Source organism: Sturnira hondurensis, unplaced genomic scaffold (assembly GCF_014824575.4).
Source record: "Sturnira hondurensis isolate 20B ecotype Veracruz unplaced genomic scaffold, ASM1482457v3 Scaffold0005563, whole genome shotgun sequence".
Lineage (NCBI taxonomy): Eukaryota > Metazoa > Chordata > Mammalia > Chiroptera > Phyllostomidae > Sturnira > Sturnira hondurensis.
In genome coordinates this window covers 5,002,665-5,024,540 of record NW_028078194.1, presented here as the reverse complement: position 1 = coordinate 5,024,540, position 21,876 = coordinate 5,002,665, and the positions used below count along the sequence as shown (strand labels likewise).

The following is a 21,876-nucleotide window of genomic DNA, read 5'->3' as shown; positions in this document are numbered from 1 at the left end:
TCCTGTGAGAGGTGTTTGAAGGGTAGATTTCATAGCAGGTTCTGATGGAGACCTATGTGTGGTACAGCAAAATTTTAAAGTTGGCCAGCTTGTACGATCAGATGCTAATCTGATGCTATGATTGTATAAATTAAAGATACTCAGATTTTCAGATACTATAATAAAAGCTAATGCTTATCAAGTTATAGGAACAGTGCCAAGCACTTTACGGGTATTGTTCCATTTAATCCTCACTGTAATCTTGTGCAGCAGGTTCCACAGCTATTCCCCATATTGTAGATGCAGGTAACGAGGCTTGATTAAGCTCGCCCAAAGTCACAGAACTGGAGTGGGGATGTGAACCCATGTTTATCTGGCCACAGAAACTCTGTATTCTTTGCATCTTGCCACATTGCCAGCCACTAGGGTTGGCCATGTTGATGTCAGCTGTCATGATGAAGCCTCTGCAATCGTTTTGTAGCCTGTGTCAGCCCAAAGATCAACAGTTGGCAAGAACTGACATCGTCACCAATCAACTGAATGCCATTCTGAACAAACGAAAAGCTTATCAAGACTAGCTTACCATACTTTACAATACCAGCAAAACATAATCTACCTTTTCAGGGATCACTGCCAGCTTGGAGCTGTCAGCTCAAGGTGGGAAGGCAAAGGTGCTGCTTATCTTTGGGTCCCTCACAAAACCCAGTGCTGGGCCTGCTACACAGTAGGACCCCATGATGTGTTTGCTGAAATGAGAAGCTTCTGATTCCATTTTGTTCCCGCTTGCAGCTAGCTATATGATGCATAAATGCTGATTTTAGCTAAGCAAATATAATTCAGTCAAAAAAGAAACTCTCTTTGTGTTAATGGAGTTTTTCTCATCTTCGTGATGCTTACTTAACCCGCATTGCCCTTTGGCTGTCCTGTCCGACTGGAGAAGTGGGGACTCCTGCCCTTCATGGGAGCAACTAGTCATCCTCCACAATCAAGTGAAGAACCTAACAGGCTGAACACACAATACAATAATACAGATGAGGTACAAGTATTATAGTCTTATACACTTGAAACCTGGATAATTTTACCAAGCACTGTCACCCCAATTAAATTTTAAAATTTAATTTTAAAAGAATCTAAGAGCTTCAGTATTATTTTTCACGTGCCAGAGGCATACAGGAAGTCAGGGCAGGACCGCAGAGATTCAGGCAGTGAGTCTACGGACGGGCTCCGGGTGTTCTGCCTTTCAAGCTCGGCTACACTGGAAACCTCTGTTGAAGAAGTTTGACACCATAATGTCATAAGCAGATATCCCTTCACATTCTTGTTTGTTTGGCTCACTTTCTAGACCTCCAAAGTATTAATTCCTGTGAAATATAGCAGCAAGACCAAACATAACAGTGTGAACACAATCAAGACTGTCTACTAATAGGAAAACAGTAGTTTTAGTACAAAATCTATGAAAACATACATTGAATTCAACTAATGTACGGTAAGCAAGGTCTAGGCTTGCAACATCCAGACTCCTGCCTAGGAACTTAACTATCGATAATCCTTCATGAGAGACACAAGCAAATATAACACAAATAGTTCTGATAAATGACAAAGTACTAGAGACATCAACCAAGTCCACAGAGCTTGCGAAAGCAGAGGTAAGGGAAGGAGGTACCTTAGTTTGTTTGGAGCTTGGTGTGTGTGTGGGGTCAATATTATGAGAGATGGCCCTGACCCTGGACAAATTGCCAAGTTCTATTAATGTCCACTCAGGTATTCAGACTTTCTGTTTCTAGGGACCCATTCATTAAAGGCTTCCAAGCCTGAGGGTGACATGGTAAGATCTGTATTTCAGGAAGGTAACACGAAGTGGGGTGGGTAGGATGGGAACCAGAAATAGGGAGACCAGCGCAGATGCTCCCCCCACAGCCTGTGACACAGTGAGTGCAGTCATGGCCCTGAAGTAAAGAGGGGGTGGTGGATTCTCCTGCTGTTTGAAAAGAGACTTGTCCCGTTGGAAGTGGACAATGAGTGAGAAGGGGCAGGTGACTCCTAAGTTTCTTGTGTGAATAATTGAGAGAATGAAATTCTATCAGAGAAAACATGTGTCGTACAGGGCTGGTTTATATAGTCACAATAATTAATTAATTAAAAGGTTAAAAATCAGAGTGATGGGTCACTGGGCCAATGGTAGGCAAAACAGCCTAGATGACTAAAATCTTTTACCTCTTGGTCCATTGTGAGGGCATCAGCTGAGCACAAACTAAAACACACTCATCTGTAACCAGCTAATAAATCCTCTAGAATCCTCTGAGCTGATAGGTTGGCTGGAGTAGTCATTGAAAATTGCTACATTTTTCTTACATTTGTAATTTAAGGAGGAATAGAAAAAGAGGCCAATCACTGTAAAGGTGAGATAGGCCATGGATATTTTTTCCTGGACAATTCATATTTTGAAGGACTTAAGAATAAAGCCTTCATAAGGAGGGACTTACTAAACACTTCTGTTTTTAGTTTTTGATATCTTATGGACTATGTACTTATGTGTTGACTGTGGGTTAATAAAAGAAATAATAATCCCCCCAGAAGAATGAATTCTATTGCTTCAAACGAGATAAAAATCTCACTAGAATAAGTAGAAATTTTTCTGGCCACACGGAATTTTTGTAAAAAGATTTCCTAAAACATCAAACCAACACCAACCCTGTAATTTATTTCTTACAAATAGAACTCCCTTAAAGGTTGGAGGCATTGAGGTTATTAAAATAATATAAACAAATGGCAATGTGGCTACATTTTGTACTCTTAAATTTGAGTTTTACTTCTGTAATGAGTCTATATCATTGGGAACTTCTGTAGTTGAGAAGAACAGGGCTGTAATGTGTGAAAACACATTTATTTCTGTAAATTACATTCACTACCAGCATCACTCCCTGTCACAAAAAGCAAACGAGAATGAATAATTGTTCTCATTGGTTATGTTTCACCACTGGTTCTGTGGAAAACATCAATGAACTTGCATTTTCTTGGGAAAGGTTTTGTTGCTGTTGTTGAAAACAATAAGTTAGATATTTAAAAAAATATGTTTTATAAAATTAATTTGATGAGTTTTTATTGGATATTTTTATTCTTTGTGCCTTATATCTACCACGTGGGAGCTTATGTTTTTTCTTGTTCTCCAGCCCACACTGCCAGCCACAGCCTCCCCCAGACACTGTGTATAACTTAGGGAGGAACCGTGTCTATTTCCTTCAGGACCCCAGGCTGACGTTCCCAAAAGTACTTCTCATCACATGTCTATAGAAGTTCTGAAAAAGCATCTGGGGCCATAATGAAATTACCAGGTTATTAGGGTGGAAGACGGGAATAGGACATTTCTCTTCCCTGTTCAACAACAGGCAAGAAACCAGCTGCCTTTGTATGCCAATCAAGCAACATTGCTTCCGAAGTTTATCACTTCGCAGGACATGACAGGTCAGTTTGGTAACCTGTGGTCACATATGCTGTTAGAATTCATTGCAAACCCCAAGCACTGTCTGGTGTAACCCAGGCCTGAGCTGATAGCAAAAATCGTGCAAAGGCAGAGTAAGGCCCCTTGGTCATTGTTCTAATGGGGATTGGTGGCTGATGTGGGGTTTTCAGAGCCCTCGATGGCTCTGTGCCACAGACTAACTCTTCTTGTCTGTGGACTATCCATTTCCACCATTGTTATGATTACAGTACAGATCATATTTAGAAGCTTAGCATTTATTTTTTCAGTGAAAACGAGCTATTTAGACCCTTTCCTGAGGATGGGAGGAAGCAGAGAACATTGTGCAGGGAGAATGGGGAGCAAAATCTCTAGGAAACAGGGTCCTAGAAATTAGAGATGATATTTGTCCCCTGATAGTTTTGCATAAGCCCAGCCCTGGCATCAATCTGCCATGCTGAAATTAGCCAATGAGTGAAGTCAGGACATACAGAGCAGGAATTGCTCTCCCTTTTGTTATTTCTGAAATCCGAACTGCTTTTAGAAATAAGGGCTGGAATGTTCCATAGGAACTCAGAGTATGGGACACAGGGGCATGGCACACACTCTGTGTGGGCTATTTAAAAACCAGTTCCTTGGCTTCCCTCTGTGATTCTAAATACGTGTAATCACATTACCCTGCAGCAGCCGGGAACTATTTCTATGACACTGTCCAGCATTTGTGCTTGCCGAGGCCGGGTCCACCCAGCAGCAGCAAAGTGGAGATGTGCTCACCCATCAGGCCCATCGATTCGGGCTTTCGGTGTCACAGTTAAGGCCATCTAGTGTCAGAATAGGAGTAGTATGTGTCCACTGAGACCTCTTGAATTTTAAGAACTGATCTATTTATCCTGGGGGAAAGAGGTGACTTAGCTTAAGAAAAGGATGCTTATTAAATGAGCCATCTATTTCCTTAACAAATAAACAACATAAGCACAATTTATCACTTTATCAGGTACAAACAAATCTTATTGTATGGGGAGAACACCAGCATTGGAGACTGACACTTTGCGTGCTGACGACTATGTATTCTGAATTTGTTTGATGTGCTAAAACTTCCCCTGAGCATGCCATTAGCCATCAGTCAAAGACGTAAGTCCCTTAGGAATATTCTTCTCAATTGTTAATCACTCAAAGACACTAGCTGGTAGAAAGACATTAGCCAACACTGTTACATAATGTCAGAACACCTGATCAGGTTTGTGAATTAATAAAATAGTCAAACCAGTTTGGGGATTTCACAGAGATAAAACAATAGATCAAGAGGATTTTTTTTAGCTAGCTTTATGTTAAAAATTTTAAACCTACCATTTATAAATGTGTAACCATTTGACCCTAAGCCAGACATTTTATCTACTAAAATCTTATTTATCTCTGATAAAAATCCTTCACTGTGTCATCACCTCCATTTTACAGATGAGGAGACTGAGGTTCAGAGAGGTTTAATCATTTGCATAAGATTACAAGTCTAGCTTCTAGTGAGTGATGGGGTGAAATTTACACACAGGTCTCTTCAATTTCAAACCCATATTGTTTGCCTCTGTATGTATAACCTCACACTACCAAAATGGCCAATTAAGGCAAGAAAACAAAAACAAACAATTGCCCCCCCAAAAAAAACCCCAAACAAACAAACTAACAAAAAACCCCTGGATCCTGAATCATGCAGATAAGATAACCAAAACTCAGTTGATCAACTTGGCTAATTCCCTCCTGGGAGGATGGTAACTACAACCCCAGTCTTGCCTGATACCTGGGCACAGGACACCTGAGCACAGGGTGCTTGCCTTCCACATGGTCCTACATGAGAACTAGCACCCCAGTAGCCAAATGTTACACATCAGAAAAAAAAAACTGTGCATGTGACATTATGCCTGTGGGGAGCTCTGAGTCAAATATTATTTTTTGACTATTTTGAGACACAGACTGAATATGCAGCTCCCTCGTGGCTAACTGAAAACACACGGCAAAGACCAGCCCTTTGCATTGTCCTGTATTAATATTTTCTTTCCCTCCTTGTAAGAGGACTAGTTATAAATTAGTTAAGATTAGACAACAATCTCTCTGGAATCAATCTTTTAAGGAATTACCTAGAAAGAACCAAGACTGTTTCCCCCCACATGGTAGATCATACAGAGTAGCCGCCTGCCCCGGACCCCCGGGAGACAACATCTTGAGCACATATGTTATGCTGGGTTCTGTATTGACTCATTCAAAAACTCCAGGGCAAAATAACCAAAGTTCCCAAGTCAAAAATGAAAGTAAAATAGTGGGATGGAATTGGAATCATTGTTGCAGCGTGCCGACAACTTCATAAGTAGCCATGAACATAGACAGCATTATAGGTTAGCAAATTTACCACTGCAAGAATCGACCTGTACCTTTGGGGTCAAGTTGCCACAAACCCCATGTACCTCTCACTTTACTGATATTCTTTTTCTTCCCAGAAATGCAATCACATTTGACAAAATTAATGTTAAGATTGTTTTACTAGAGGGCTTATCCAAATATATGCTATATTAAAAATAGTCATGATATAAATATTTCTCACAAGAGCTGCAGCGATGGGGTGAATAAAAAACTCCCTTCTGAGATTTCAGTAAAACCAGATCTCACAAAGGATCTGAAAGAAAACAAACAAACACACAGACACACAGAGAGACACACACACAGAACAAACCTTATGTTAATCCAGTTTAGCAAAACAGTCACTATTTTGACACTATTTTATGAAGTACCGTACTGTTCCTTCCCAGATGCAGCAGGAGAAATGCATCTGCTACAGGTTTCTCATAATACTGTTCACGGGTGGGGGGCATCTAAACATGTTCCGTAGCAGCTAATAAAAATCAAAATTACTAAATGCAGCAAAATGTTAGCACTGTCAAATGGCCAAGTGTGCAAGAGGAATCTCTCTCCAAGCCCTTCTACCAGAAAATACAAAGCCCCCAATACACCGGCTGGAATTTTTAAATCGTAAATTAGATAGCAAATGCTTACGGGCCTTACAATGAGATAACATCAGGAGGAACGGTGCGTGGAATGGCTCTGGCATTCTCACATAAAGCATTATCTTTGGTACAAGTACACACGGCAGGGCATTTTGGCTTCGCTGGTTTCTTCCCCTCAGTCAGCAAAAGCGCAGATAAGAGACATAGGAAATAAGCAATTCTTTTCAGGGGGATGCAGGCATTTCCCATCCTTTGGCTTCTTTCTGATTCCATGCAGTCGAAAAAATCTCCCCAAACATGAACAGGGCTTCTGGAATTCAGCTGGTGATTGTCTTGCTCTGAGACCAGGTCACATAGGAGTCCACCCTTTTCTTTTGCCTCTGTCTCTCTGCTTTTCGAAACAGGGACCTGCAGCTGATTCGTGAGAGGCTCCTCGCTCCAGCAATGCACCGCCCGGGGAAGAGACCTGTGAGGTGCTGCGAGATGGGAGGGATCCAACTGCTGGAGGAGAGAGCCGACTTGCATCACCAGGAAAACACTGAGCACAGACCAGCCTTCGAAGGCAAAGTGAAGTGATGTAACAAAATAAACAGCTTTCTGCTTGCATCGGGAGGCCCTTTAATTGTTACCAAAAATAGGACGGCATTATGTCTTATTAGTGAGTGGGTGGGCGGGTGGGTGGCAGCCGTCATCTGGCATCCAATCTCGGCAATCTCAGAAACCTCTGGGAATTTGCTTTTCATGTGGCAAACAACCTAGTCAGAAAAACTGGTTTGGGAGCCAGCCCTGGCTGGGAAAATGAAGTTAAATGAAACTCTCTCCCTCTGCAGCATTTGGCATAAACCTTGGTCTTTCTTGCTGAGTTCACCTGACTGATGGCATCGTTGAAAGACAAAAAAGAACGCATGGAGAAGGTGACTTTCGGGAATGAATGTGAGTAAATACTTTTCTGACAGTTATCAACTGTCACGAATTACTGGTTTTCATAGCCCCCCCCCCTCCAACCTACACTCCCCTCTCAGTGTGCAAGCCATTCCCATGAGGGAGGAAAATAGAAGCATAGATTGGCTCTCTGCATAATCCACCCTCCTCGCTTCTGGAACTCTCTCTTCTTTAACGGTAGCACCCAAAGCTGGAGGGAGCTCCCTGCCAGCAAAAGGCAGCCAACTTTGGCTTTCAGAGCTTTGAAAAAGGTCAGGCTCAGTCCCAGGAGGCTGAGATAGGGTGGGGAAGATGCTGGACGGAGAGCGGGAGACCTTGCCTTGAGGTCCCAGTTCTGCCATAAACTAGGTGACATATGTCTCTGCATCTATTCCCCTGTGTGTCAAATTGGGGTGATACAATAGATGTTCTAGAAATACTACGAACAAAAAATCAAAGTGGTAGGTTAGCCCTGGCCGATGTGGCTCAGCTGGTTGGAGTGTTTGTTGTCCGGTGGACTGAAAGGTTGTGAGTTCAATTTTCAGTAAGGGCACATACCCTGGTTGCCAGTCTGATCCCCGTTTGGGACACATGAGAGAGGCAGCCGATGGTGTTCTCTCTCTCACATCAATATTTCTCTCTCTCTCTCCCCTTCTCTCTCAAAAAACAATGAAAAAATGTCCTCAGGTGAGGATTAAAAAATAATTTTAAAAAATGGTAGGCTAGCCCTGGCTGGTGTAGCTCAGTGGATTGAGCACAGGCCTGTGAACTAAAGGATCGCGGTTCGATTCCCAATCAGGGCACATGCCTGGGTTGCAGGCCAGTTCCCAGCAGGGGACGCATGAGAGGCAACTATACATTGGTGTTTCTCTCCCTCTCTCCTTCCCTTCTCCTCTAAAGATAAATAAATAAAATCTTTTTTTAAAATGGTAGGCTAGACTATTGTCATATTTGATGGAAAAGATTATGCAACTTTGGAAGTGGAAATCCATTTAAAGAAGAAATAAAGTGCTGGCATTGGGACAGGGTGGTATAGTCCAAGAGCTTGAGGAGACTCTTAGGGTGGAGAAAGAAAAGGAAAATAGACTCTTACTCCTGTCGCCGTGCTGGAGGTGGCCATCCTTCAAGCTGGCCCGGGGGATGTCAATTCATGATCCTTTCTCTCTCAGCTCCTCAGACTGAAAGTAGCCAAAGGATTGTTTGAGCAAATGTGTAATGAGGACATAAATTTGTCCTACTGGGGAGCTGGATGCGTTGACAGTCTACCTGTTCCCTCCCATAGCATGCCCCCTGCTTATTCCAATCACTCATTTAAATATGTGAGGGGTGGGCAGTGGTAGCCTGTTCATTCTTGTGGTCGGCTATTATCTGTTTACCCAGAAAACTGGAGGCTCCAGGAAGTCAGAGACCCTGCTGGGAACCCAGTGCCTGGGCAGTGTCGAGCATGTAGTGAGCAGTCCACATGCCCTCTCGAGCAGCAATAGAGTATAGAGGGTCTTCTAGTCTGGACGTGCTCATCCAAAGAAATTTCAGGTCTCACCTCAGAGTTATAATAAAGGGATCTGACAATTCCCCGAAGAAGTAATAAGTGAGCTGCATCCCAAGGTAAGTGGGAATAAAAGAGAGAGTTGGGGAGAACATTCCAGGGTTGGAGCGAATAGCATATGCAAAGGCCTGGCCACACCTGGCCATGACCCTGGAGAACAAAGGGAAACCCTCTGGAGTGTTCTAGGAGGAGTGAGCTTAAAAAGGACCAGTAGATTATCATAACGAAGTCAGTTTTTGAGGGTTTGTAAATATAATTTTTACAGAAAAGGATAAAAAACTCAGTCCGAGAGAAGCAAGAATCTACTAATGCTCCACTGTCGAAGACGCTCTGAAGGGAGGGAATTATCACAGGGTTCTTAGAAACTATGACCTACGGGAAAGCCCCGCTTGAAACAGTAAAAGTGAAACTTAGTAGTTGGCTGTAAGTCAGCATTTTCTGCTTCAAGTACACAGTGGAAACTTGCTCCATAAAATACTTATGTGGTGAAAATTTTATAGAGGACCGTTTTTATTCAAATGACCATCCACCCCCTAATTTATCTGACTTGTAAACGATGTGTTCTGTGACTATAAAATAAGGACCCCGAGAACTTTCAGGACCCCAGGGTTCTCAGATTCAGTCCCCACGTGCCACAGACGGGCAGTGGCAGAGCTGCCACTCTGCATGGGGTGACACGGGCAGAGACCTGGTTAAACTGGTGGGTGTAGTCGAAGAGGATAATTCCCTCCCTGTGTTTCACTGCTCGGTCAGCCCTTGGCTTTGTGCTCTGTGGACACTGTCAAAGCAGGGGTGACTGGGTCTTTCAAACTACTCACTTCGCAGCTGTATTTGTCTGGCGGTTCAGTTGGTCAATTTAAGTGGAAAAAAGACCATGGTGGGGGATGAGGGGTGGAGGGGACATTGGGGAGGACTCAAAGGACAAACTACAATGGGCATTCTGGAAAAAACAGTAACTTTTTCTTTTTCTATGGCATTTAAGCCCAGACTTGAATTCTCTATTCAATGAAAACACCCACTGAGATCAGGCAGAATGTTAACTGGGTAATGCAGAATGATGGTGGTCTCTTAGGGAGGAGAAACTACTTCCAAGCTCCAGAATTGGGCCTGAGGAGGGGACTACAGAGGGGAGGGTAAGTTGTTATACTGACGTCTTGAGGGGCCTGGGGATAGGGTTCTATTGCCGACGATCCTCCCTTCCTGACAAATCCTCCTCTGGAAGCCCTGGTGAGGCACAGGGAGGATATGGGTGGTGGGAAGCTTCCGCCCACTTGAAGGCCTGTGGATAAGGTTTGGCACCCCCCCTGGGGCTTTCGGGAGAGGGGCCTGGGAAGGATGAAAGCAGAGCCGGGAGGAGGCCCGGGAAGGCTGGAAGGCCTTGGCCAAGGCAGCTCGCCGCCCAGGCCCAGTTGTACGGGAGTGGCTGAGCGGGTCCAGCCACGTGGCCATGAGCTGGCTACTTAACCTTGCTAGGGCGCTGTTTCTCCTTTGTAGAATAAGGGTAATGATAGTATGTGTCACATAAATTATTGAGAAAATGAAATACAGTAATGTATCTAAAGAGCATAGCGAGGGTTCTGATACATGAGGACAATTGTCGTGGTCGTCGTCATCATCATCATTGCAACAGGACTTGAATTCTAAGCATGCGACTCCTGACACCTGGGAAGCAAAGCTCTCAAAGAGGAACGGGTTTAGCCTAAATCTATGCTTGCTCCAGGCAGCAGGCACTTCTGGGCAGGATGACAGACTGCGGCCTTGCCAAGAATCTATTCGCATGGGGGGACCAAGGAGACTTCTGGGAGAGAAAGAACTCACCAGTTTGGGTGAGAGGAGCAACATCAAACTTGGTCCAAGGACAGGTCCAGAGTTGGAGAAAAAGAAGGTGGTTGTGAATACCAGATGGAGATTTTGTTCAGCCCCTTGCCCTTGAACATGAATACATTAGAGAGGGTAAGAGGAATCCACTTCGGTCCACTTTGGGATCTGTGCAACAAAGGGAATTTTCTCTAGTTTGGTGGGCACCATGGCATTGCATTTGGGTACCAGGAGGAATACACAGAACTGTGGCACAGGAGATGCATCCCTATGCGGGCCCTGAGCTCTCGTCACCAAAGGCACTGGATTTTCCACTGGAAGCAGCTCCACCTTAGTGGCCCAGCAGCAGTGACAGCCCCACAGACATCAGAGGAACTGGCAAATGATCCCAGCACGCAGCTGGAGCAGAAGAGAGGGAAAGTGGGGGGGAAAGTGTGCTGTGTGGGAGCATACGAACAAAGGTCCCCAGGCGGCCTCTGAGACTGAAGGGTTTCTGTGGAGGGATCTTTGTGGAGGGGTCTTTGTGGAAGGGTTGGTGATGCTGCTGGAGACAGTGAAAGCAGAGAGAGAGAGGGAGAGCGAGAGCAAGAGAGAGGAACAGTCTGTGCTGTGATTCCGATCCCAGTTTTCCCCTCAGGCTGGTGTGGCCTAGGAAACACACATCGTGCAAGTAAACAAATCATTATTATGAGACTTAAAAGATCCAGCTTGGCCCTGCCTCCTTTTACAAACACTTTGACATGCAAGCTCATTGTCACTTTAAGCAGTTTTCTCAACAGAGCAGGGTGTTTGAAGCTGCAAGTCAGATGCATTAGTGAGTTGCAAAATCGGTCTAGTATAAGCAGGTTGGATGAGCAGACTTTTAAAGAATGAAATAGTTTTGGATTTAAAATAGGACGGTATTGCATCTATGCAAGTAACTATTGCCTTATGAAACCTTTGTTTCTGGTGTGTGTGTGTGGGGGGGGGTTGTGATGTAAAATGTTTCTTACTATCAATCACTTTATGACAAAAAGGAAGGAAGGGAGGGAAAAAACTGCATTAGAGGACACTAAAGATCTTCACCCTTCCCAGGAGTCTGTGAAATGGCAGAGAAATGTTGATCTCAATTCCAGTAAATTTCACTTAATGACTGAGGGCAGCAATTAGACACATTAGATTATCCTTTCTATTGTTCGCTGTGTGACCTTGGGGAAGTTGCTTCACTTCTCTGTGCCTCATTTTATACATTGATAAGGCAGAAGTAATGCCATCTTTGTGTTGCTGATATTAAGATTAGTGATAATGCATATAAAAGCCATGTCACAAAAAGATATCCAACTACTACTGATAACTCTACCAAAATTAGATGGGAAGTGGGAGAGGGCAGTGAGCAGAGGGACAGATCTTACAGATTACGTGGAAGTAGTGTGTCATTTAGGATGCTTTGGTAGAAAGTGACAGACATGGACTCTGTCATTCTAAACACCAAAGGGCTGTATGGCCTTGGTCACTCACAGAATTCAAGGAAGGGCTGTCCAACCAGGCTTCAGAAATGGAGAGACACGTGGGAGCTTGGGGATCTAGGTGGCAGGAACTAATGGGCATTTTCCTCAGGTGGATCTACTCCAGTCAGTTCTCGTCCCCATGTTCTTCCTCCCCAGAGGAGAGAGTGATGAGCTGAGCTGTGTCTGGTGCCTGCCTCTTTGCCAGGGGAAGGCAGGGCTGCTTGGTGGCAAGTCCACTAGGAGGGCACAGGTGAGAGAGGGGTGGTTCCCCAAGGAGACTTTATTGTATAACAGAAGCAGAGAGAATGGATGCTGAACTTGACCAAGGGACACTCATGATGGGATGTGTGCCAGCATCTGTTAGCAAATGCCATTTCCCTCTGCCCCAGCCTATCACCCCAAACCAACCTCCCGATTTTTAAAGAGAAATGACCAGAGGACCACTGAGACAAATAGGTATGGATAATGTCTCATAAGACAGCTAAACTCTTAATCAGGGGATTTTCAATTCTTATGGTTCAAGAGAATGGAACTTTGGCCTAGAGAAATATTGAGAAGGTAATAAATAATGAAGCTGACAGTTACAGAATGCATATTATGTGTCAGCTGCTGTTCTAAGCACTTTAAACATATTAATGCATTTAATCCTCATAACAATCCCATGGGCTAGATATTATTATTATTACTATTACTATTATTTCTTCTGTATTTATAGAAAAGGAAGCTTAGGCCTAAGAGGTCAAGTAGCTTTCCCAGGGTCCTGTAGCTTGTGGGGAGTGGCACTGGGGTCTGGCCCAGGCTTCCTGACTCTGATGTCCATGGTATTAGCTGAAGGGCTATGCAGGATGTAGGGGACTGGGCACCTTTTGGAGGCCCACAGTGCTTCTTCACTGGCTAGCCACTGCTTTTGGACTACAATTCCCAGTATGCAAATGGACTATTATCTTAACCCCTTCCTCACCAAAAGTCCCTCACTTTCTTGTATAAAAACGTATTTAGTGTCAATATGGCAAAGTCTTGTCTCCCAAAAGGATGATTATGCAATTGAGGCAAGCTGTCTAGTCTCTGTGCCTTGGTTTCCTTATTTATAATTTGGGAGTTAGTAATAGCCAAACCACGTATGTTTCAATTAAATAGGGTAATGGTTCTAAAGCACCAACAACACAGCCTGGCACATTATAAACTCATGTTCAGTGTTAGTTGTTGCTGTCACCTTGTCATAATCAGTTGCATTGTTCCCCCCCCCCCCAGAAGTTGAATGAGGGAAAGAAAGCAGGGCTGAATCCAGTAGGATACTTAGTTTACCAAGTTTCCAAGCCAGTCACAGAGTAAAACCCATGAGAACGGGATAAAAGGGAACAAGTTGTACTCCTTAAAAAAGCCTCTTTAAGGGCACCAGCAAGTTATTTATCTTTGTTTATTTTCTAAATATATTGTATTGATTATGCCATTACAGTTGACCTATTTCCCCCCTTCATTCTCCTCCAGCCTGCATACTCCTCCCCCACCATTCCCCCCTTTAGTTCACGTCCACGTGTCACAAGTTCTTTAGATTCTATATTTCTCCTACTATTCTTGCCCTCTCCCCTGTCTTTTTTCTACCTACCATCTATGCTATTTATTCTCTGTACCTTCTCCCAACTTCTCCTCCTCCCACTCCCCTGTTGCTAACCCTCCATGTGATCTCCATTTATATGGTTCTGTTCCTGATCTAGCTGTCCTCTTGGTTTGCTTTTGTTTTAGGTGTGGTTGTTAGTAACTGTGAGTTTGCTGTCCTTTAACTGTTCATATTTTTTATCTTCTTTTTCTTAGGTAAGTCCCTTTAACATTTCATATAATAAGGGCTTGGTGATGATGAACTCCTTGAATTTGATCTTGTCTGAGAAGCACTTTATCTGCCCTTCCATTCTAAATGAAAGCTTTGCTGGATAAAGCAATCTTGGATGTAGGTCTTTGGATTTCATGACGTGGAATACTTCTTTCCAGCTCCTTCTTGCCTGTAAGGTCTCTTTTGAGAAATGAGATGACAGTCTGATAAGAACTCCTTTGTAGGTGACTGTCCCCTTATCTCTTGCTGCCTCTAGGATTCTCTCCTTCATTTTAATCTTGGGTAATGTAATTATGATGTACCTTGGTGTGTTCCTTCTTGGGTCCAACTTCTTTGGGACTCTCTGAGCTTCCCGGATTTCCCGGAAGTCTATTTCCTTTACCAGATTGGGGAAGTTCTCCTTCTATTATTTGTTCAAATAAGTTTTCTACTTATCATTCTTCCTCTTCCCCTTCTGGTACCCCTATAATCCGGATGTTGGAACGTTTAAAGATGTCCTGAAGGTTCCTAAGCCTCTCCTCATTTTTTGAATTCTTGTTTCTTCATTCTTTTCTGTTTGGTCATTTTTTTCTTCCTTCTGGTCCATTCCCTTGATCTGAGTCCCACTTTCCTTTCCATCACTATTGGTTTCCTGTGCATTTCCCTTTATTTCAATTAGTTTAGCCTTCATTTGTTTCTCTAATTTGTGACTAAAATCAACCAGTTCTGTGAGCATTGTGATCACCAGTATTCTGATCTGTACATCTGATAGGTTGGCTATTTCTTGGTCGCTTAGAGTTATTGGCTCTGGGGCTTTGAGTTCTTCTTGAGCCATGATGTTTTGGGCTGTTCGCACCTGTTACGTATGAGGAGCGGAGCCCTAGGTGTTCACCACAGCGGGGAAACTCAGTTGCTAGGTTGTGACACTGTATGTGGAGGCAGGGTCAAAGAGGGGCAATGGTGGTCCCCTCTGCTGCTTCCCACCGCTGGGGCCTGCATGGTCTGTCTCACTGCTCGCTCCTTTGCCTGGTTTATCTGCGCGCAAATGTGTGACCACCGTCAGCCTGCTGCCTTTCGCCCTCACTGAGTCCGCCCATTTTACCCCACACCTGGGATTTGCCAACAGCTGCCTGTGTGCCTGGGTCAGTCCAGTGGATGGCTCTTTCCTGACCCACCCCGCTCTGCCGCTGGCTCCACCCCTCTTACCAGTGTGGCTGAATGGTTCATTGTTGTCGGACTTCCGTATAGTTCAGTTTTCTGTGTTTTTGTTACTAAAACTTCGTTGTCTTTAAACTTGGTTGTTCAAGGAGGTACAGTGTATCCACCTATGCCTCCATCTTGGCCAGAAGTCTATCTTTGTTTATTTCCAATAATAGTTTTTATTTTTTGTAAAATCTGGGGTGACATTGGTTAATAAGATTATGTGAGTTTCAAGTGTGCAATATTATAATATATTATCTGTATATTGCATCATGTGCTTATCACCCAAAGTTTAGTGCTTTCCATCACCTTATTGTTTATCTTTCTGCTTCCTTGATTGAATGATTATTAACTAGGAGAAACAACTCAAATCGCCTTGTAAAGATAAGGCGATAAGATACTTTAGAGATATGAGCTGGTACTTTTTGTTACTCCTTAAAACACAACTTTTGCTTTATTTCTGTTACCAAAGTTAAGTATGCTGAATTTATACATATTCATGACTGTCTTCAATGTTGAGTAGAAACTAAATTGGCCATGGATTGGAGACCATTGCTTATGTCCTCAAAAGAAGAGACCCTTTCAGCTCGTGTTGTTGGCTCTGGTTTTCAAAAAAGGCTCTTGGGCTAAATGAAGGATAAGGATCCTATACATAGAAACTGTCCCAGCCAGGAATCCTATTGGATAGTAGACAACTGGAAAGCAAGAAGAATGTCGAGCAGGTTCTTGCATGTGCATAAGTAAGTGGCTATTTGGGTGTCCTGATTTATGAAAACATGGGACTTAGTTGCCTCCTGCTTCACGTTGCTCTATGTGCCTAACGCTGGGGAATGGCTAAACATCAACTAGTGCCTCTTCCTGGATGATCAAGAAACTTGCAAAGACAGAATAAATGATTATTAGTGAGAAGAGTTATTTCAGAAGCCCCTGGGGGCAGGGTAGGGAGGAGGGCAAGGACTTTTCATCATTTTGGTCCCAGAATCCCCTTCAGGTGCTGTGGGTATCAAATCAGAGCAGCACTGCCTTCCTAGGCAGTGTTTGTGTGAGGGCACAGCTGCGGTTACCCTGGCGGCAACTACTGGACTGAAGATGCTGACACCCTGAAACTCTTGGGACCTCTACACACAACGAAGAATTGTCCTACCCCAAATGCTCTTAGCATTCCCACTGAGAAGGAATAAAAGAAGTTCTCATAGTGGGGAACATAAAAAACTCCTTTGTGCATTTTTCTGAATAGTAATCAATAATCCATTAACTCAGGAAAGCTGAATGCTCTTCGTACAGAATCCAAAGCAAACTGAGTTTGGCAAGAACTGTGGAGAGGCTGTATGGCCCTGGAGAAGGCACTTCATTCCTTAGGCCTCAGTTTCTCCATCTTTATAGCATTAACATTCACATTAATCCACATTAACTTGTGGGTTTCTCTTCTCAGAAAGGAGAAACAGCCCTTGAAAACCAAAGCACAGAGAGACTTTGTTTTTCTCCTTTTGTGCATGGTAGACACATATACTGTGGTTATGCAAAATACATATGGCAAAGTTTAAATCAAAAATATACAGAAGCAAATGACCCCAAAATAGTTTTTGATGAAGTATGATTTTAGCATTTTCTCTGGAAATATATTTGAATATTTTAGAGCCAAATACCAAAAAATGCAGGCAAGTCCATGGCAGACCACTCTTCCTACTGGCTAGACTCGCATAGCAAAAACGGAAGGCTGTTAGGGAATAAAACAAACGTAATTCTAAGTCATGGGCATGGTAAACATAACTGGGCCAGAAGTGTCATTTGGGGTGGTTCTGATAGGTGTTGCCCTAGCATGCGGCTTGTTAATTGGACTATAAAGTTGATAAAATGATTACTCTCCTTTTCTTTCTTCTACTTTGTCAGAATCACTCCCAAGATAGTTATTAGCGGTCACTTTGTCTTAAAACAGACACTCCTTCTTCCTTTCAAGGAGACCATTAACTGCTTTTTGTTTGTTTGGTTTAAGATTCTGAAATTAAAAGGAAAAACATGCAACTAGGCTGTGCATGCTTTGGAAACTTGAACTTCATGATGTTGGAGATTTTAGGCTTTTGCTTTGGTCATATTCCTTCAGAAAGGCTCTGTTTTGTTTTGTCTGGCTTTATGCTCTCATTCTGGTGGAACTAAGAGCTTTCCATTGCTGCCTGTGACTTGTGGCCTGTATTATACCCATTAGTTTCAGTTGGAATGATGACCCAAGAAGATTGGAATTTGACCCCAGAAAATGGCAAAGGGATGACGGGACTGGTGCTGACCACAGGATTAGTGACCGCAGGATGGGCATCAACAGCAGGGAAGCATCGGGCTTCTGCACCCGCCCCCTTCCTGGGTCCACGTTTGGCACTACCCTTACTGCTCCCAGCAGTAGAGTGAGGAAGATGGAGAAGTCAATACTTGCTGGGCTTCCTATAGGCCAGGTGCTCCACTGATCATCGCACCTGCCTTGCGAGTGAGATATTATCATCCTCACGCTGCCTATAAGGAAACAGAAGCTCACAGAGATAAAACGACTTGTCCTAGACCATTTAGTTTGGCTTCAAACTGACTTCTGTTTCCAAAATGTTTATCACGTAATTTCTTACTTTTGATATACATGGAATTATGGATAGTTCTTGAGGCCTTATCTGTGTGAGGCAAGTACTGAGTAAAATGTCTGTACAGTATCATTTGTTCATATGAGGCACAGAAACGACTGAGGCCAACTTGGCCCTGGCTCCAGAGGCTCTGTGGGGATACCCGGGAGACCCCTTGGGCCATCCCAACCCAGTACAATACAATCTAGTGAGGCGGTTACAACTCAAGAACTGACTGCCATTTACCAATTCAGTGACTTGGGCACGATTTTACACTCTCATCCTCAGTTTTCCTCATCTGTAGAATGGAGATAATTATTAGTACTCACCTCACAGATGGCTGTAAAGAAGAAATGAGATAAACTAAGAAGTGGTTAGCACACAGTAAGCTGCTATTATTCTGCTGTCTCCCCCTACCCAAAGTGCCCTTATAGAAGAACCCCTTTGGAGGTTGTCAGAATGACTGAGGAAGGAGGGATGAGGGGAGAAACCAGGCCTGAGGAGGGGGGAGAACAGGCCGGGAAGCCACCTTCCTGACCCAGACTCTGCTCCTCAACCCCAGGTGGGAAAGTTATAGGAAAGTGACTAGAAAATGTACGGTAAATAAGAGATGCAAGTTAGTAAGGTTTATTTTGCAGAGGGGAGTCCTCTTAGGTAATAAAAGTTGTATGGGAGAGGGACACACATTTACAAATGGAGCTTTGTGTTACCTTTAGAAAGGAAAATTTATGTCCTGCTGCTGAACAGGAAGGAAAAGGACAGGAGGCTTTTCTTTCAGCTCAAAACAATCCTAAAAATAGTGGCATCTTTTCAGGTGACATAACTCTGATCCCCTTCACTGGGCCTTGCTTAGGAATTGAGTATTTTGCTAAGAACCCTTTATATGTCTATTCACTCTATCATTTATTTCTTTTAACTTTATCAGTTAGGTATTAGCCCACTTTTCATATTAGGAAGCTGAGGCTAGATAAAGAGATCATAAACTAGCCAATGGCAGAAGTAAGACCTGAACCCAGGAAAATGAAAAATTAATCGATCATTCCTTAGTAAGGACTTCCCCCACCCTTCCCCAGGAGTGGAGTTGGGAGATACTGTTGTTCCTTAAAAAGAGCATTTGGGGAGAAGCAAAAAAACAAGCCATGGCAGTTGTAAGTTCTCCAGCACCTGGTAGTGCTGGCTGTAGGAAGAGCTCAATGAATATGAATTGAAAAAGCAAGGGAAGACATGAAGAAGGGAGAGAGGGACTGCGTTTAGCCCCTCAGATGGCCTCTGTGAACTCATCAGGACCCTTCCGGGTTTCTTCCCACCAGTCCCACAGATCAGCTGCCTGTACCCTCTTTTCTTGCACCTTGCAGCTCCCAGGAATTGGGGATAGCTTGGTGGTTGGTTTCCCCCACTTTTTCTGGTCTCTGAAATTCGAATCCTCATAGCACTGGCTGTGCCTGCGATTCAGTCTCCTTGACTGCTTTAGATGCTGCTGCCCAGAAGACAAATCCACAGCACCTTTCCTCTCAAGAGGCAGAAGATCACAACAAGTAGCAAACATAAGGACGTTATAGAGGTTGTGGAACCTTCCTAAGCTCTTCCACAAAGGCAGGCCACAACCTGACTCCCCAAGACATGGTTTCCCCAGAGTCAGGTGGTAGCCTTGCCACTTGGTACACGGGTGACCTTGGGCAGTTATTTAACTTCCCAGACTACATCTGAAAAATGCACCCATCTCTTCAGGCTGGGGTGAGCATTCAAGAAGGTTGCATGTTTGAAAGTCCTAGCTCAGAGAAAGTACTAAATAAATGCTGTGAATGACTAAATTGTGCCCTCCCACCCCTATTCATATTGAAGTCCTAATTTCCAATATGACCATATTTGGAGATATGGCCTTTTAGGAGGCAATTAAGGTTAAAGGAGGTAATGAGGGTGGGGCCCTAATCCAATAGGACTAGCGTCCTTGTAAGAAAAGGAAGAGGTTTTAGGGGTGTACCCACATAGAAAAGGCAATGTGAGGACACAGTGAGCAGGCAGCTATCCACAAACCAAGGAGAGAAGTCTCACATGAGAAACCAAACCTGCTGGTACTTTGATCCCAGACTTCCAGCTTCCAGAATTTTAAGAGAATGAATTTCCATTGTTTAAGCCACGCAGACTGGGGTGTTTTGCCCTGGCAGCCCTGGCAGACTAATGTTAAGTCTACTTCTTTTCTTATTATTTGAACAAACTCGCACATTCAAAGGAAACTCAGAATTTGAAGTAGAAAAATTTTGACCTACCTGAGCCCTACCGGAGCCACTGTGACTCACACTTGTAAAGAGGGCAGAGGGAGGTCAGCATTGTCTTCTCAGCATCATAGTGGAGCCTCTTTATGGGCATGCTCAAGGATTAAAAACGAGCTGGGCTGAGGGGTGAACCTTTGCTTGAATTTCTGTTTGTTGTTGATCAAAGAAAGGCCCATTTTAAAGTTACCACTTGTAGCCTTGTACTCAGTAGAAAAGTGTATGAATTCTGACAGGTAGAATACAAAATTCTCAGGTGATGGTTCTATTGCCTATAGGACATTAGCCAATTTTTTATCTAATGAAACCATCTTATTCCAACGTTTTTCTCCAATGTCTCTATAATTCCAGTTCCTCTAATTCTCTTTGGAACCAGTTTATCCATCCTTCACTAATGAGTTGACTAAATCTCTGACATGTGTTCATACAAATATAGAATGAACACATGTCAGGTATTTATGTTTTTGGCTTTTTGAAATGTATGCTTAGATGAGTACAAGGAATTCTAATATTTTTAGGATATAAAGATCACACTTGAAGGTGATGTAAGACCTCCTTGGATTGGGATCTGCTCTTTAAATTTCTAGATCTTCTCTGTATTAGTAGCTTTAAAGCACCATTGTTCAAGGATCACAATATTTACTAGCTTCAGAAGAATTTGATTCCTTCCACAGACAGAGCAAACCTTAAGTAGATTATAAAGTTGGTTTTTTTATCCTTTGTTTTCTCTTTCTTTCCTTCCCACCTTGCCATATACTGACGGGACCCTTTACCCTGGATCTGTTATTCTATCTTCTCATCTCAGGTGGTAAGAAATGATCCGGTAGGACACAGGGTATGAACGACAGCAAGAGGTCCCACCAAGGCCATTTACATTGAAATGGCGGACAGATGCTTTAACCCAGTGGCTTTTAGACTGTATTTCTGGGCTTTGTGTCTACTCCCCCCAGTTTTTCCTTTCCCTGCCTCACTTGCTTGTAAGTACAGTTCAGCCAGAACAACTCCACTTATACACTAAGATTCAGTTAAGATTTCATGTGAATGACCAGTTAATTAGGAGATGCACTTAACCCAAAGAAATAAAGCTTTCATGATGGCAGAAGCAACTGTGGGGTAGTGGAACGAACCCTTAGGCCAGGACGGGTGAGGAGTCCTTGCTCTGCCCTTTGCCAGCTGTGTGATCTCGTGCAGAGCACTTGATTCCGTGGAGCCTTGGGGTCCGTACTTATAACCCTACCTTGCAGGTGAATTGGGAGCATTAAGAGAGATTATATAAAGCGACATGTAACTGCGAAGGGTTGCTATGAACAACCTGTCAGGTGTTGCCAACATGCAATGAAGGAAATGCTAGGGCCTAGAGCTCTTAAATGGCCAGAGCTCTGGCCACTGATTAAGTGGCCAGCTTGTCACATGGCTCTTGATTTTATTTATTTTTTAAAGATTTTTTTATTTGAGGGGAAGGGAAGGAGAAAGAGAGTGAGAGAAACATGTGCAAGAAAAACATCAATCAGTTGCCTCTCACACACCCCCAACTAGGGATCTGGCCCACAACCCAGGCATGTGCCCTCACCAGGATTCGAACCTGCAACCTTCTAGTTCACAAACCGAAGCTCAATTCACTGAGCCACACCAGCCGAGGCACATGGCTCTTGATTTTGACCTTACTGTATTAGCACTTGCTTTCTCATTACCTTAAATTCCTTTTGCTACCCATCTGGTTCTCCAGTTTCTAATTAAAATTTGGAAGTTTCATGAAATTTCAGCAGAAATAGTTTTTATGAAATGTTGTCTCCAATGGAGC

At 43.5% G+C, this 21,876-nt stretch overlaps 1 protein-coding gene across 1 annotated transcript in view; it reads right to left on the bottom strand.

Annotated features, from left to right (window-relative positions):
* LGI1 (leucine rich glioma inactivated 1) overlaps nucleotides 1-7,056 on the bottom strand; it is a 40,456-nt gene extending 33,400 nt beyond the window's left edge. The window contains exons 1-2 of the mRNA XM_037047394.1: nucleotides 6,485-7,056; nucleotides 6,027-6,098 (exon numbers count right to left, since the gene is read on the bottom strand). Coding sequence (XP_036903289.1) covers nucleotides 6,027-6,098; nucleotides 6,485-6,951 — 539 coding nt within the window. The 5' untranslated portion in view covers nucleotides 6,952-7,056. The remainder of the gene's footprint in view (nucleotides 1-6,026; nucleotides 6,099-6,484) is intronic.
* Nucleotides 7,057-21,876: the final 14,820 nt, after the last annotated feature.